Source organism: Hirundo rustica, chromosome 6 (assembly GCF_015227805.2).
Source record: "Hirundo rustica isolate bHirRus1 chromosome 6, bHirRus1.pri.v3, whole genome shotgun sequence".
Lineage (NCBI taxonomy): Eukaryota > Metazoa > Chordata > Aves > Passeriformes > Hirundinidae > Hirundo > Hirundo rustica.
Window position 1 is genome coordinate 4,557,233 of NC_053455.1, and position 17,884 is coordinate 4,575,116.

A 17,884-nucleotide genomic window follows, 5' to 3' on the forward strand; every position below is an offset into this window, starting at 1 on the left:
GCTCCATTTGAGATGTGACTCTGCTGCAATGAAGCTTTCTCCTCAAGGGCAGCCAGCAAAGGAGATTCCCCTTAATGAGGGGGGAACCCTTAAAGGTTTTAATTCCCCTTAATGAGGGGGGAAACCCTTAAAGGTTTTAATTCCACTGCTTTAAGGACTGCTCATCACCACACCCTTGCAAGATCAGAGCACCAAGACACCAGCTGAGACGTGAGCCAAGTGACCGACCCGATAGCTCATTACAAAGATAAAAGTCAGTTGAATTTATAATTAAATCCCAGAAGCAAATTCAATTAGTGGAAATTGCCAGAAGAACCTTCTTCCCCTTACAAACAGACCCTAAATTTAGAGCTACAATACACAGAGCCCCTTTTCTTTTGATGCCCTGCAAGAGAAGGATCACCAGAAAAGCTGCCCAGCAGCACCTCCATCACAATGGTCCCCACTGCTCCAGAAATACACTCCAGCTCAAAGGCAGCCTCGTGCTGAGGCGTCCCTTGCTCCACTCCTGTCAGGAGACAGGCTCAACACACACCTGCCAAGGTGACAGCGAGCCAGCAGGCAGCAGCTACATGAACACAGCTGCTTAAAGCATTTCTGTATGAGCTGCATCAACCTGGGAACAACCCTGCACTCCTCAGGGGAAAGGAATATCAGTGCAGGCTTCCACACCCAAGGGCTCGCCAGGCTCTTGCAGGAGGGTTTCCTCCCCCCCCCCCCCCCACCACTGGGTCCCACATAACCCTGATGAAAACATTTCCATCCCCTGGACTGAGCATCAGCAATCCGTGAGTGCCTTGGGTTCCAGAAGTAAGAACTCTCCCTCCATAAATAAAAAAACTGTTTTAAATGTCTAAAGCTAAAGGCAGCTTGCTAGGACAGACAGGAGCATTTTTTATTTTTAACCTCTGCTCCACTTATTTGGGGCGAAAAAAAAAATCCACATGCTGGCAAATTCCAGCGTGGTGGATCTCATGGCATAGGCAGAAAGCAGAAGCAGCCCAGGTTTAGAGGCAGAGAGCTGAATGTTAGCAAAAAAAAAAAAAAGCCAAATAAGGATGTTGTGTTGAGAGTGGGGCGTCCAGGCACTGACACTGGTTTCAGATGTGCCTCCCATCTCGTGTGGAAATGAGTCCTTGAAGCAGAGCCCTACCTTCTGCAGCCACAGGGCTCACTGTGGAGGAGGCACCAGCTGCCACCAGCACCTCGGTGGCACTCGGGGCCGTCAGCATCTGGGTGTCCTCCCCGCTGTTCTCCTGAGGAAAGCTGGCAGCTCCCGCCCCCTGGGTGGCACCAGGCACCTCTGTCACAGCTGAGAGAGCAGCATCAGCCTCCTGGGCAGCTGTGGTCACCTCCTGAGTAACACCTACGGCAAGAACACGTGTCAGGGCACACTCACAGCACAGCTGAGAGCAGCAGAGCACACATCTGAACCAAGATAAAGGCAATATAAATCCAAATATTCATTCCAGAGCCACGGTGCCAGCAGCAGGTCCAGCCTTTAGTGACCAGCTCCCACTGTTCAGAAGGGTTTATTTCTGTTGCAGCAGTCTTATTGACAGTGTTGTTTCCCCCAACATCTGGGAAACAGCAGAGGGGGAACCTGCTGACAAGTCAAGTGCTTATAAATCAATCTAGAAATTAATCAGTCAGGTTTCAGCACCAGCCTGCAATTAGCTTCCCTTCTTTTACAGCAAAAATTAGGTCTTCTGGATGCAGTGAAGGGAAATCATCCTTTTCCATCTGCAGCTCAAGAATAAAGATGTCCAGCAATTAAAAAGTCCTCATCAACCTAGAAACATGTCATTGCCCAACACCTGACCAGCCTTCCTTGGTTTTTTTAGCATTTCCTTGCTATTTTAAACACTGAGTAGGAATACTGTCATGAGGCTGAAGGTGCCATCTCTGGAGGTATGTGCAGGGCAGGGTGACACCATCAGCCTGGGGCAGGCTGTCCAGGGAAAGCTCTGCCTGCAGCTAAGAGCTGGGACAGGCACAGCTTCACTGTGGGCTGAGGAGACAACACCAGGAGTTCCCACCAGGGCCAGCAGCTCTGCACAGACCTCTTGACCTGAGAGCCCTCGTAAAGGCATTTAAGACATCAATGGCTCACAGGCTGAGGGTAGAGCTCACTTTAAATCCCAGAAATGAGAGGCAAGTGCCTATAAAAGGCAAGTTTTACCTTTCCATGAACTCTCCAGAGTAGGAGAGAGCTCAGGCTGGGTATCTGTCACCACAGCAGCCTCCGGCTGTGATGGAGGGATGCTCTTCTCCTCCTCTGCTGTGACTGCACTTATGTTTTCCACCGAGCCAAGATCAGCTGTGTCTGCATCTGACAGGTTCCCCATGTGGAAAGCATCGCTGCTGCCCGTGGAAGTCGCTGGCAGCTCCTCTCCTCGCACTGTGCAGTTGCTCTCCTTGGCAAGCTCAGGCGCTGGTGGAGGGGACACAGGGGAGGGCACGGCTCTTGGGGCATCCTCTTCCTCCCCCACACCTTCCTGGCTGGTCTGGGGTGGCTCTGCTGTCCCCAGCTCCTCTGTCACCTCCTCATGAGACCTGCTGCCCCCTTGACTGAGGTCCCCCAGCTTTGTGTCATCCCAGTCGGGTGGCACCGTGTCCACAGAGGGGACGGTGACAGTGCCAGCTCCAGTGGGCAGCTCCTGCTGCGTGACACCTGTCCCTGCTTCTGGGTGAAGGAGGGCCTCAGTCACCACAAGGGGATGTTTGGTAGCCACAGCTGTTGGTGGAACCAGGGATTTCAGGGGGCTCCCTGTGCGGGCTCCAAGCGTTCCCAGCTCAGGGGTCGCACCCGCAGCCTGGAGAGTTGGGATCACAGAGCCATCACCTGCTGCTTCCCACCTGGGAGAGCTGGGGCTCAGCGTGGGCTGGGAGCTGCTCTCTGCTTCCTCCTCTTCCTCCACAGCGGTCCCAGAAAAAAGGGGGGTTGCTGAGGGGCCAGCAGAGCTGGGCACCCCCGCCACACCTCCCTCTGTCGTGGCCTCACCAGCCTCCTCCTGGACTGGAGGGCTCAGCGTGGTCACAGCTGTGGTCAGCATGGCGCTGAGTGCTTCATCCTCCTCCAGCTGTGCCTCAGTGGGAGCCAGCTCCTCCTGGTGCCCAGCAGAGGGGGGACCCCCCAGGCCCTGGCTGCTGGGGACAGCACGGCTCGGGCTGGCAGGGAGCGCTTCTCCTTCTGTGGTGAAAGCCTCATCTAAGGGTGCTCCAGAGGGCTTTGCTGACACCACACATGGCTCTCCAGAAACTGTCTGCTCAGTAGGGCCCAGATTGTTTTTTGAGTCCACCATGACTGTCCTTTCATCTTCCAGCCCGTTCCCTGCCCAGGGGCCGTGCTGGACCTTTGGCACATCCCTCTCCTCCAGAGGCTGAGCAAGGCATGGCAGGCTGGAGGACAAGAGCAGGATGCTGCAGGTGACCACACAGATATCAAATCCTTTTGATCTCCTCATGGCTGAGAGGAGATGCGTCCAGAAACTTGCCAGGCTGACAAATCCAGAGACCTAGAAGGGGAAAAAGGAACCAGGGTTACACATACCCATAACCAACCACAGACACAGGGCCTTAAATAACCAGGAGACCAAGTCTATGGCCAGTAGAGCAAACCCCTCCTACACATTCCAAGCAATGGATTCCCACATCTGCTCTCAGCCTACCCGACCTGAAGATGCCAGACAAAACCAAATGTTGATCTGAAGCCCAGGACAGACCTGGCCCAGCTCCCACCCCAGCAGGCATCAGACCTGCAAGCAACGGTGTGGATCAACCTGTTTGTCCTGAACCAAGTCCAAAAATGATGCTTGTCAGGGCCATGAAGTCCCAGGTCTGTTATGGCCAGCCCTGTTCTGTGCACTGGCACAGGAGGAGACCACAGAACCTGCACAGGGAACAAGAAGGGTCTGTGGGGGACAACACAGGACCAGAGCCACACCAGGAGGCTTTAGGGGTGCATCACATCTTGGCTGAGGTCCCTGGCCCCACAGAGGAAGCTAGAGGCCAGACAGCAGCACTGCTGCATTAGCACAGTGCCCGTGCTGTGCTGCACTGCACCATGGAGGCACTTCCAGAAAGCGTCACGTCCAGAATCACTGCCTGAGTCCAGAGTTTCCAAGAGAGCACCGAACCTGGAGCCCAGCAGTGATCCAGCCAGCTGACAGCCTGCCCTTGGCAAGCTCTGCTGCCTCCAGGCACACAGCTCCAGCTCCCAGCCACCTCCCTTGGGCAGGTGCCTCAGTCCTGGGCTTGCTACTCCACCACTCCAGAGCAGAGACCATCCCATCCAAGGCCCCCCACAAACATCCCTGTGTCACACAGCAGCTCTGGTGTGCTGCTCCTCCTCCTCCCAGCTCCAGAGGCAGCTGGTCAGGGCCCTACTGCAAGGGGCTCCAGCCATCAGCAGCATCAAGTTCTTTCTCTCAAAGTTCCTCCAGTTCTGGGATCCGTAACACGAGAAAGGCCTTGACCTGTTCAGATAAATCCAAAGAGCCACCAAGGACATCACAGGGCTGGAGCACCTCTGCTACAGACACAGGCTGAGAGAGTCAGAACTTGGAGAAGAGAAGGCTCCAGGGACATATTGGAGCACTTTCCAGTGCCTAAAGTAGTTCCAAGAGAGCTGGAGAGGGATTTTAGACATGAGCATGGAGTGACACAGAAAGTAGGACTAGTTTTCACCTGACAAAGAATAGGTTTAGATTAGGAATAAATTCTTGATTGAGGGTCCTGAGGCCCTGGCACAAGTTGCTCACAGAAGTTGTGGCTGCCTCTGGATCCCTGGAAGTGTCCAAGGCCAGGCTGGATGGAGCTTGGAACAGCCTGGGATAGTGGGAGGTGTCACTGCCCATAGAAGGGGATGGAATGAGGTGAGGTTTTGTCATTCCCAAGCAACCTGCTCTTCCCTTTGAGCTGCAGGAATAACAAATATCAGCAAGCAAAGAGGTTGGGGAATGTCAGCACCACCCCTCAGTCTTTCAAAAAACAGCAATGGTCACCCTGTGCAGCCTCCCTGCTCATGGGCTCCAGGATAAAACCCAGAACTTGCCACACTCCTCATTTCCCCACCCCAACAGCACATCCAGAATTATTACTCACATTTGTACCCACAGAGTGCAGCAACACAGCTCAGAACCAACCACTGCAGGCTCCAGCATCTGGCTGAGCCTTCAGGGCACACTGAGTCACTTTTTCCATTCTCCCTGAAGCCTCATCCCAGCAGTTTGAGCTGCTAGAATAATTCCCCATCACAGGCCACACACATGCACCAGGTGCTCCAGGACAAGCAGAAGCCACCAAAATGCTCTCCACCAGCCTAGATACCTTCCACTTTATTTTTAGCATCTTCTGTCTCTGAAGGATGGCTGGCCACCCATCTATTTTCTCTATGGCCCACCCTCAAAAAAATAGCTGAAAACTGACAACACGTAGCTCTTCTTCCAGGATAATTCTTTACACGCTTTTGTAATTAAAAAGCTCTAAGAATATATTCTGCAAGTTAAATTGTTAGTGCCTAACTACATGCACCTGCCTTACCATGCTGAATATAAATCATGTTCACCTCAACACCCCTTCAGCAAGTGCCTGTTAAGAGCAGGCATATTCAAACATCAAGAAGTTGGGTTTTCTCCTGTCTAAAAAAATAGCTTGGCTTTAAATACAGCTTCTCAAGAAGTCAGGAGCATTTAGGTGGCACAAATGCTTTGAGCAGTGCTTAAACATAAACAGAACTCCAGCTGCACTCAAAAAGCAGCACTTCTCTTGCAGTCATACGCATTATACAAATGTATACACACATCTGTACAGATAGTCCATAGCTTTCTAGCTCTAGGCTCTCAAATAGCCCAAGACACTCAGGATGTGGTTAGGGGAAGAAGTAAAATGCTCATCCCCCCCACCAAGCTTACTCCATCTTTACTAGAACCTTTCCTCCCTCTGGGTGCTAGATAATGTGGGCACTCAATACCAGCCACATAAAAGAGTTCCTGGGGTCCTTCAGGCAGCTTCAGATTGTTTCTACCAGTCTGAAAATCCCTGCTGGTCATAATCCTACATTTCTATAGGGCAAAAATCATATTGGAGAGTTATTTGCTCAGGAAATCCACAACAGCCAGATGTAAGCTAACCCAGACCTTCACACTCGGTGAAAGCAGGAGATATGGCACGGAGCTTGCTGCAGGATAATGGCACAGGTTCACACTTCAAAGAAGATTAGTCAGGGCTTAAGATCTACTTAGCTTTAGGAAGAGGCTGGATTAGAGAGTGTATGAACAGCAGTGACCCGGCTATCTCCTTAAGCAGAGTTTGACACCTTGCTGGAGCGCTTCCACTGAACGCAGGAGCTGCAGGTATCCGGCTGCAGAGCAGTCTGTTCCTCAAGCCGCACATTTATCCTCTCATCTGGCTATTTTTATAGCCAGCCTGCTCTCCAGCCCCAGCCAGGCTGGAGCACACTGCCCTGACCATGCATCTCCCCTGTAGTAAGCCTGAGCTTTTCTGTTACCAGCCTCAAGGTAGTAACTCAGTATTTGGTGCTGCAGGAGCTCCTTGTCCCCAGATTTCACCTGGCATCCTCAGAGCTGGAGCCCTGAAGGCAGCTGCCAAGCACTGGCCAGGCTCTCCATGGAAAACTGATCCTTGCTTCCAATAGGAAGCACACACTGAGGACAAGAGACAGCGCCAGCGACTTCCCCTGCACTTAATAACAACAAATCCCAGGAGATGCAGTTCCTCCAGCCGCAAAGGCAGAGCAAATGCAGGCAGCCAGGGAGCTTTATCTTTAGCATGGAAAATAATAACTTTTCTTTTAACACCTGGCAGGCTGGAAAAAAACACAAAGGAGCTCTAGGCTGAAAGCAGCGGCCAAAACTGGACATCTCCAGGAGCTCCCCACAGGAATAAGAACATCTACTTCAGTGGGGAAGTCAGGAAGCTGAGGGACAATGAACATAAATTGGTCACCAGCTGAAGCAGACTCAGTTGGATGTCTCTGAGGCAGGCTGCTTGCCTGCTCCACACAATTAGCACTTGCAAGAGTTATTAAACCATTAACCCCTCTGAATTCTGGAGACCTGCTTGAGATCAGCTCTTGGGGGGCCCAACAAAAGCCAGCTCAGAAGGAGCCCCAGCCCGTTATGGTCACTCCAGCAGGGCAGGCTTGCAGGGGACCAGCAGAGAGCAGAGCAGATGTCTCTCTTTCAATAGCTGCTCCTTGCATGGACCAGTGGCTTGTGGAGACTTGCTGCAAAGGATTAAGCTCCCCCTCTGTCCCAGCTGTGTGCAGCTACTCCCTCTGAGAGCTTTTTAAGACTTTCACCCAGCCAGCTTGCTTAGAGAAAACAACCCCCTCCAAAAAAGTAGCTGTTATTTTCCATCTTCAGCAAATTATAGCATGGCTATGTTTCTACCCAAAATGTTGAAGCAATGAGGACAAAAAAAACCCCAAAACCAACCAACCAAACAAAAAAAAACCCAAAAAACAACCAATCCACTACCAAGTTTTAAACTCACTTGAATTAATAACTCTGCTCTAACAATCCCTCTGACACAGGGAGGACACTCACACACTGAAGTGGCTGCATGCACCATAAAGCAGAGAGCAGGAGAACAGGTCAGCCCCAGACAAATCCATCTTGCCTTTGAAAAGAGCTTCTCACACCTCCAAGCACAAGCTCGGCATTACCCTGGGCTGGCTGAGCAGTCCTGGGCGTGCTCAGCTCTGTAATTCACCTGACAATTCATAAGAGGACCGGACAAAAAAAACCTGCAAGTCTTTTATTGTGAAGATTTCACCAAAACATACCAGTCAAACCACTGCCAGCCATCAAGTGCTAATGTATGCCATCCAAGCCTCCTTACTTGTGCTGAATACAAAAGGCAGCAGATAATACACTGCAGAGCTCCAACTCCTACTTTTGTGCACAAGCCGAGAAAAATGCCTTCATCTCATCTTGCTTTATATCCTTGCCCAGTTCAACCGAGTGAACTGGGGAGCTGATGCCCTTCCAGCACACACACCAGGTAAACAGACCTCAACCACCTCAGTGAAATCCCAGCAGTGACACGACTCTACACCAGCCACAAACACAAAGTCAGGTGAGAAAAATGATGTCGAGACAAGCACACGTGAGCAGGGCACATCCTCACCTACCCCTGAGGATGCATCCCTAAAAGCAAACAAATGAGATATTAATATTCTGTAAGGGCAGCTTCCCACCAGTCCCAGTGAGGCACCTTAATACATAATCCATCACCTCCACTTCCAGCTGTAGTTCTCGGAGGAGCCAGAGACATGACACGTTCCAGGCATTATTCCCCCAACCACCAAGCCATCACTGGCTTTGTTCCGAGCGGCACAAACGGACCACCTATGGAAATCCCTACTCGAATTTGCAACTAAAAGCCGCATAGTTCTCCGTGGCTTCTGACCCGTGCCAGGTCCCCGGCACCGCAGAAGTCTAAGGTCTACCAAATTCCTGAGGGATTAAGGTAGGGAGGAGGGGGAGTTTAAGAATGAGGCCAAAGGGTGCAGCAGTTTTCAAGCAGCAGAAGGACACAAGCGCTGCTGCCCAGCCTGCCCGGGAGCAGAGGGATAGCACTCGGATTCCAGTCGGCAAGAACCGCTCCACAATTCCAGCGCCTCGCCTAGCGCTGACAGCAACACCACACAGGAGAGCTGGAGGACCACGAGTTCCCTGCAGGTGAAGGTTTCCGAGCGGATTAAATGCACCTTGTCAGGCCCTTCTGGCTGGGGAAAACCTGCGTGGGGTCGGGGGAATGGGATCAGGGCTGGCTCAAGGCTTGGTTACACCCAGCACGCCTGCTCGCCGGGCACAGGTCCATCTCCACGTCCTCCTTAGTCATTTCACAGGTGACTTTAGCGCCCAGAAGTGCGTTCTTACCCCAGCGGGCAGGGGATCAAGTGCCAACAACCGGCCGGGGATTCCTCCTGCCCAGGCCCGCAGCAGGACAGACGGACAGCGGCGGTCACCCCCAAACCACCCCCGCGAGAAACATCCCCCCACCCCCAAAGATCTTCCGAGGGATCCCACCGGGACCCCCATCCCGGCAGGACGGCACGCCCCGCTGCCCCTTCCCATCCCCCGGGGCTGCAGGGACCAGCCGCTGGCCGGGAACAAAGAGCCGCGCCGAGGATGCGCTGCCCCGCGGGCAGCCGAGCATCGTCGGGAAAAAAATAACAAAAAAAAAAACCACACACACACACAAAAAACCCCACACACATCAATCCAAACCGCATCACCCCGGTCCGAAGGCGGCACGGGGGGGTGCGATGCCGGCTCTGTGTGTGTGTGTCCCGGCCTCACCTGGCTCCCGCCGCCGCCGCCCGGTGCCGCGCTCCCCCAGCCCCGCGGCCGCACGGGCGGAGCGGAGCGGGCCGCCCACCGCCGGGCGGGGTCTGGGGCCGGCCCGCTCCGCCCGAGAGCCGGCCCCCGCCTGTCTCCGGTGGGCTCCGTGCTCCCCGAGACCCGCAGCCCCTCGGGAGAGGCCGCCCGCAGCCGCCTTCGCTGTTTGCTCTTTCTGCGAAGGGAAGTTCCAGCATCCAAGCGCTCGGCACCCCGCGCCCGACTGGTCCTCAGTGCCTGACCCGAGGAGCTGTAAACACAAGGCCTGCGGCACCCTTTAGTAGTTTTCCAGTTATTACGGATTCTCCTCCAGTGTTTTCAGCTGCAGAGGTCACCTTCCCCTAACACTCCCTCTGCAAAGGAGAGCAACTTCTTAAGCAGCAACACCCGCATAAGAAGAGCTTTATCCAGGTTCCCTCTTTTGATGCTTTGTTTTAAGCACCTATTTGGCCAGTACACAGAAAGGTAAAGGAAACTTGTGTTTTCCTCCTCCCACCTATTTGTTTTTTCCCCAATAAAACCCTCATAACTAACAAGAGAAGAAAACCTTTAGACCATCAGGTCCCGGCTCACACATCAATTCACTTTGCCAAAGAGCAACTCAAAAAGCGCATACCTCGACTCCAAACACAAAAGACGAGAGCGGTTGAGCTTCCTCTTGCTCCCCCGAGCCCAGTGTCAGGAGCAGGACGAGGTCTCTGCTGCACACAGAGGGTTTTATACCCCCCATGAGCAGGGCTGCAGCAGGTGCAAGGTGTTTGAGCTGGGCAGGGGCAGGTGAGGGGAGACCAAAAATAATGATCTCTCACAGGAATCAATGACTGGGGGGATTTTGGGAGGTGGAATTGCTAGGGAGGATTAGAGGGAAGGTATAGGAGAGGTGAGTTAAAATTCTGACTTCCTAATAAATATGCTTTACCAGACGAAGCAAATCTGTGAATCGTCCAGTTATGATAACAAACTACAAAATAAACGTTTTTCCCACACCAAATGAGATGTAACCTGCTGGCGCAGGTCACTCAGCTCTTTAAACAACATAACTCATGGAAGAAAATGAGGCATTCCTTATCAACAAATTGTTCATTATTTTTTCTGTTTGCCTTGATACTGGCAATAACAATTATATTAGTGATTTGCTCTCTTTGTGTCTCTAAACACATCCCAAAGTTGTACCTGTTTAATTTTAGAGAAACAGTGTGTTTTCTACTGGATTTCAACCAAACTGGATCCAACCCAATTCGTTTGGTTGTAGCCCTGTGCATCCAATATTAAAGCTATCAAAAGATAGATTTGTTGCAAGTTAGGGCAGTTTTTGTCAGGGAAATATTGCTAACCCCTGCATGAGTTGAAAATGAAATGTCAGAGTGCCTGTATCAGCAACAAAGACAGCCAGTGACAAAAGGCATCAGAAAGAGCTTCAGTTAGGTTTGGGGGAGGAAATAGTCACTCAAAACGATGGGGAAAATCCCTTCTGGCTTTGCCTCTCTGAACTGTAAAATCTGGGGAAATTATTCATTAACCAATATTTCTAATGCTGTGGCATCTTCATAAATAAAACATAAACATGTGAAAAGAAAGGATGTTTCCTCTCTCCTCTGGGGCAGATGGGGTGGAGGGAAGGAAGAGGTGAGAGCTGCATCTTTCATGCTATTTTAAACACCATTAACTCGTGGATTAGGGATTCAAAACCCTTCACAGGCTCAACTTCTGTCCTGGCCAATTCATTTTGGCCAAGAGCTCTGCCTGAGATGAGGAGGTGGCTCAGCCATGCAGGAGGTGCCTCCTCCCAAGTTAATGGTGTGGTCAGATTTTCCAGGAGGCCAAAATCAATTCTCAGGAGCATCACTGCATCTTGTGGTGGGTCTGGGGTTGATTCCCAAGCTGTTCATCATTCCTGTGTGGGCAAAGGAGCAGGAAAACAGGGACCACTCCAGCAGAAATCAGAGCCCTCAGGGATAAGTCCAGAGGCTGTGCTTCAGCAGCTGCACAATTCCCCCCTAACAGCTGCCCTGGGATTCAGAACAAGGGATCTTCCAGTGGAAGGTGTCCCTGCCCATGGCAGGGGGTTGGAACGAGATGATTCCTAAGGTTCCTTCCAACACAAACCACTCTGTGATTCTATGGCAGTGTTTTCAATCCCATTTCTATCTAACCTTTACAATTATTGGGAAAGTTACTTAAAATGTAAACCGTGTGTAAGGGATGATATAGTGTTCTCCAAAGATGCAGAGCTCTTAATAAACTGGAGAGGTTTTCAGTTCCCCCTTGCCATCAACTCCGAACCCAGATTGGCACCGTGTTCTCTCAAGGTTAAATATTTCACTTCCAAGCACTGGAACCAAAATAGCTGGTTATCTGGGGAGGTTTTTTCCCTGCCTAAAATTGCACATTCCCTGTACGCTGCAAGTTTCTCTACCCCGCATAACCTGCCAAAATCAGAGGCTTCTGCGTTATCAACAAAAATATCTGCAGACTGAAAGAAAGAGGCATGATTAAAGAGGCAGGAATCAGAAATCACCAGAGAGCACTCTTTTGTTATTCCTTTCTATGGTTTATTAGTGGGAAATACTGATTTTGAACTCAGATCAGTGTGCCATGGAGCATACATGCAACCAAACAAAACTGGCTCCACTTCCACAGCAAGTTAAGGAACTTCCATTCCTCTCCCCTCTTACCCTTGCTCTGAGTTGAGACATTTCAGTACAATCCTCTATTGGTCTTGTCCTTCAGAACTTCTCACCTGAGGTGAATTCAGACACCAAATTTGTAAGCAGGCTCATTCTTCCATGCGGGTAGCGTAGCTGGGAAACAGTGGGACTCATTCCCAGCTCTGCCTTTCTAGAGGACTTTCAAAACTGAATTTCACTGCTCTCAGCCTCCACTTCTTCTGTGAAATAACAATAGCTAATTTTTGTAAGAGCCTCTTATAAAATCTGTGTATTATTATAGCAGCCAGCTCTGTTGTACAAAGTAATGATCCATCAGATTTCTTTCACAGGTGATATTCCTGTCGCAGCCTTATTGCAGAGCCCAAAAAGTACCAATAGCACGTCCTAATTAAGAGACTAGGTCACATAAAAATGTGTGTGAAGATATATTTTGCCTGTATAAAATGAACTAAAAAATCATTGTCCTGACAGCAGAATGCTGCACTTTATGCTGCTACTCCTGGCACCTGTGAGGAGATGTAGCAGCTATCCTAAGTATGTCAGGACATGCCACAGAAGGTAAAGGCAATTTTAAAATAGTTACCGTTAATTTTGCTGCTGAATGACTTTCCCAAATTGAATATTGGGGACATCCAGCACACAAATCAGTGCACATCTCCATCACAGGACTCACCTTTACACCAGCTGGTAGCATCTGCTCTAAGGGGGCCCTCTCTTCCTATTAAAGAGCAGTCACTGGAATGGAGTAACCAGGAGTAATTCTAGGAGAGTGAGAACAGCATCCCCTGCCACAGAGAGAGAAGTTTGTTTAAAACAACTCCACTTTGAAAAAGTTTGTGACCAATGAATTATTTTGAATGTAACCATATTATGGATGAACAGATTTCTTCTTCCTCTAACTGCAAACCTGATAAATGTCGACTGCAATTAAAACTCAGTCAGGAGAATCAGCTGGGGTTCCTTTCTTCCATGTATCTCACTGCTGGCATTAAGAGGAAAGCTGGGCAAGGCCAAGTGGTGCCAGTGCAGCCCCACTGCTGGCTGGGATTGACAGTAATCAATCCTACGAGGAGGCACGGGATCCAGCTTCTGCTTCCCAGCTCTCGTGTTTCTGAAGTGCTCCCGGAGCAGGAAAGCCATAAGAACTTATTTTTGTCACTGAAGTCAGCAGATGTGACTTGGAGAGCACACAGAGCCCAGATCTGCTGAGTAGGAAATGCCATTTTTACACACTCACTCTTCAGAGTAGAAGCAGGCTTCTGCTGACTGGCCCAAGGTCGCTGGAATCTGTTGCAGTTGCTCTGGGAATCAGCCCAGGAGGACCAGAGCTCACATCCATAACGGAATCACTGCACAGCCCTCACTCTTCCTCATATCCTTCAACAAAATTGATGCAGTTAATGCCAAGATACACCACATACTACAATTTTCCCCGAGATGAAGTGCTGAGGAAGCCCTCCACGTGCATATTGGAGTCTCAGCTAAAACATGAACCATCTGTCAGTTCCCTTGGATAGTTTCCCCCCTGTCCTACAAACTCCACTACAAAATTAGGCTGACAATAACAAAAGCATTGGACCCAGCACCCCACAGCAGGCTGATCCTAAATCCTGCTCTGACATTAAACCCTCAGCTTCACAAATTCACAGCAACAGAAAATCAGACATAGATCTCAAAGATCATCGAGTCCAACCTCCATCATTTGAAATATGGTTGTTCACACACATAAAATCCAGAGGGACTTTAGAAACTGCAGCTTTCTTTTGCTTTTCAAAAAAACCCAAACCACCTGAGGTTAAACTAAACCACCAAATCTACAGGTTTAAAGGAAGTACAGTGTCAGTACTGCCAGTCCATCCCTCCCTTTCTAAAATAGCAAAGGGGGGCTGAAAGCCCCCACCACAGAGATTTTTGGGGTCTTTCCCATGGATAACACATGGAATTGGAACGCCTGGCTGGAGGAACACTGTGTTTTAGAGAGAAACAGCAATGGTCCAGACACCACCAGCATTTTCATTTTTCCCCTTGAGTATGGTTAAGAGCAGAGAAATACACATTCTTGTTTTGGAAATATTCAAATCAATTAAGCCAAAATTTTTCAGGAGGAACCAGATACAGCTGTTAGCAGAACCCCTAACAGGGGGATTTCCTCCTTTTACTCCCTTCTGAGAGCTGATACGTGGATCCCCTTGAATCCGTGTGCTGGGAAAAGGCGAGGAAGCACTCTGTGATCTCCAGGTCTAAAGCTGGCCCTAAGTATGCAATTCCCTGATTTTGTGAGGGAGGGATGGGTACATCCCTCAGCCCGTAGAGATTAGGGAGACCTAGAAGCGAGTACACCGACTAAGCCAGCCAATGCAGGGACACGAAAGAGTGTTTCCTTTATGACCAATTAAAAATAATAATGCTCTGCTGTTGAAATCTGCCTGGGTCCAGCAGAAATCCGAGTCCCGGCAGGGGTCCAGGCAGGCATTTTGGCTTCCAAGGCAGCAGAGTTATCAGCTGGGCGTGCTGTTCGTGCCGCGGCCGCGCAGCGTTTGTGCTGCAGGACACATTCCTTTATGTCCGCGATGTTTGCCAGTGCTCCGCGGGGATTGATTCAGCCGAGAGCTGCCTGTTTCGGGGCGAGTACAGAAGAGTGGTTTTCTTCATGAAGAACGTTCCCTTCCAACCCTCCGGGCGGGTTGTGCAGCTGCCACCTGGAGGCAGCGGCGCGGAGCAGAGCGCAGCGCTGCGCTGTGACAAGGACGCGTCTGCGGGACACCCGAAAGGAGCTTTCTTCTGCCGGTGCCTTGGGTACCGACAGGATCCTGAAAAGGGGAGAGAGGAAAAGGACTGCATTAGGCAAAGAAGAGCTGTGCTAATAATTTTATTTTGCTGGAGCGAGTCCAGAGGAAGCCACCGAGATGAGCAGAGGGGATGGAGTAGCTCTGCTATGAGGAAGAGCTGAGATTGCTCAGCCAAGAAAGAAAGGAGAAGGCTTTAGGGTGAGATTGCTCCGCCAGGAAAGAAAGGAGAAGGCTTTGGGGTGAGATTGCTCAGCCGGGAAAGAAAGGAGAAGGCTTTGGGGTGAGATTGCTCAGCCAGGAAAGAAAGGAGAAGGCTTTGGGGTGACCTGACTGTGGCCTTCCACTATTTCAAGGCAGCTGAGTTGGAGAGGGACTTTTTACAAGGGCCTGGAGTGACAGGACAAGGGGGAATGGCTTTAGACAGAAAGAGAGTAGATTTAGATTCCTGGAAGTGAGGGTGGTGAGGCCCTGGTACAGGTTGCCCAGAGAGGCTGTGGCTGCCCCTGGACCTCTGGCAGTGTTCCAGGTTGGATGGAGCTTGGATCAACCCAGGATAATGGAAGGTGTCCCTGCCCAGGGCCGGGAGTGGAGCTAAATGAGTTTTAAGCTCCCTTCCAACCTAGACCAGTCTATACATTTATGATATAAGAGTTTTCACTTATTTCAATGAGCTACTGCTAATTTCTTGTATTTTTATGTCCTTATGCAACCTCTTTCTTGCCTATCAGAGGTAGCACCGCTCCCAAGAGTTGCATGAACTGGCTGCACTCAGGGAATAATTTCTCATTATGTTATGAAAATCCTGCTTTTCACTCTGCCGGACATTCTGCTTGCGAGCTGGCTTAATTGTCCCACTGCCTCCTTAGACTGTGAATAATTATCTCCATTTATATTGTTATCCTGAATGTATTTATAGCCTGATTCTTTCGGGTTAGCATCACCATCTGTTTCCTCAATAGTCACATATTCGGGGGAGAGCGAGTGCTCTTCACGTTATGCAAGCAGCTTCCTTGATTAAACCAGCCCGGCGTGGATGGATTTTGTTATGAAACCCTGGCACATCTCTAACTCTCTGGCTCCTATTATCAATAACTCTGAAAAGCCCATTCATTAAATTAAGCCACTTTTAAGCCGCAGCTTGCGTTTCAGAACTCGTGTTAACTGTGATTGATTAACGTAATTTAAGAGGAGATTTCCAATGGACTATAAAGACGGTGATGTGATTAGCAGGAAACTCTGATCATTCCTAACCCAGGGATAATACATTCAGGAGGAAGCCATGGGCTGTGGATTTCAAGGAGGGCCCCTGATTTTTTGCAAAAAAAAATCTAAGCAGTCATTTTACATAAAACATTATATTAAAAACATCAGCATAATGCTGTAAACATGGAATTATAGCAGGGTAAGATATCATAAATGGGTGAGATCTGGGGATGAAAACAGATCCTGCAAACATCACGCTTAGACTTTAATCATATATAATCTAAATTACTCCAATTTTTAAAGTGTTTCAAGAGCAGCAACATTAAATATAATATATATTGTAAATATAGTATATTATGTCTTTAAAAGACCCCTATGACAGAGATACTCAGGAGGATTTTAGAGAGTTTGAGAGGAAGAATATTCACACTCCATAAGAGCACATTCTCTCCAGGCACAGCGACTGCACAGCTTCTGTGTGCTGTCCCTGAACAGTGAGGGCAGACAGCACTCCAGGTTGTAATTTATCTCAGAATCATGGAATACCAGGTTGGAAAGGATCTCAAGGATTATCTGACACCACTGTTCTTGGCAAAATCACGGTTGAAACAAGACGGTCCAGTACCTGTGCAGCTGAGTCTTAAAGTGTCCAACATTGGGGGATCCACCAATTCCCTGGGGAGAGAATTCCAATGGCTGATTGTTCTCATTGTGAAAAATTTATCTTGTGTCTGAACAGAATCTCTCCAGGAGCACTTGGGAAATTCTAGAATTGTTTCTCCGACAGAAAAACCAAATACAGAAAAGTTTCTGGACTATAATTCCCGTCTCAGTCAGGTGTAATTACCAGTGAGTGCATATTCTTGGTGCACTGGGGAATTGCTCAAACATGGCAGAGTTAAGGTTCTGTTGTGGAAATGACATTTGAACATATTTCCATGCTTCGTTGTTTGCATATCCTTTAAAGTTCAGCTCCATTTCCATGTTCTGGAAGGCCATAAAATAGTAACCATAAAAAAATAATTTAAAAAGCCATTAACAACATAAAACCACACGGAATCCTAAGGCAAGCTGAACTCAGTGCCACAATGTTTAATCGCTGCAGGGTTTTGTTTGTTTATTTTTTTCATGTGTCGGCATCCTGCACTGCTGCATTGGTAATGATCCCTCCTCCTCCAGAATTCACTGGGTGAGTGCTGGTCCCATCACCGTTTCTGTATCTCACATCAACACTACAGCCTTGTCCTTGCTCCTCGGTTTTCCTCTCCTAGGGGAGGATGGGAAGCTGGTGATGGGTTGTTTGAAGAGTGCCTGGGCTCCTATGGAGCTGTGGGAGAGAGAGCAGGGATTAATGAGGGATGTAAAGGGCTTTGAGAGGAGTCTCCCCCGAATTCGTCACTGCAAAGTTCCCCTTCTTCACAGCCTTCCTGCACTCCCTCTGCTCTGCCTGGATTCCTCATGTGTCCTCCAAGAGCCCTTCCAGGATGCTCCTGGAAGCAGTCATTTCCTGGGGGCAGTTTTGGGCCCCTCAGGACAAGAAAGATGTTGAGGGGGTGGAGCGCATCCAGGGAAGGGTCTGGAGCTTCAGGAGCAGCTGAGGGAGCTGGGAAAGGGTCTCAGCGTGGAGAAAAGGAGGCTCAGGGGGAACCTTGTGGCTCTGCACAACTCCCTGACAGGAGGGAACAGCCAGGGGGGATCGGGCTCTGCTCCCAGGGAACAGGGACAGGATGAGAGGGAATGGCCTCAGATGGCTGAAATGCTTCCATCTCCTTCAGCTCCCTCAGTCTGCACTTCTGCTCCACACACACCGGGTCCTTCTCTTCTCAGTGCTGCCTCTTGACCCCGCTTTGTC

General features: G+C 49.8%; 1 protein-coding gene across 2 annotated transcripts in view; it reads right to left on the minus strand.

Annotated features, from left to right (window-relative positions):
* The window catches only part of ARMH4 (armadillo like helical domain containing 4), a 51,631-nt gene extending 41,524 nt beyond the window's left edge, over positions 1-10,107 (minus strand). The window contains exons 1-3 of one of the 2 annotated variants that reach the window (XM_040067440.1): positions 9,988-10,107; positions 2,183-3,518; positions 1,154-1,366 (exon numbers count right to left, since the gene is read on the minus strand). In XM_040067440.1, coding sequence (XP_039923374.1) covers positions 1,154-1,366; positions 2,183-3,518; positions 9,988-10,101 — 1,663 coding nt within the window. In that variant the 5' untranslated portion in view covers positions 10,102-10,107. Of the gene's footprint in view, positions 1-1,153; positions 1,367-2,182; positions 3,519-9,332; positions 9,394-9,987 lie in introns of those variants that run through there. The other variant, XM_040067441.2, reaches the window with a different exon arrangement.
* Between the last annotated feature and the right edge of the window lie 7,777 nt (positions 10,108-17,884).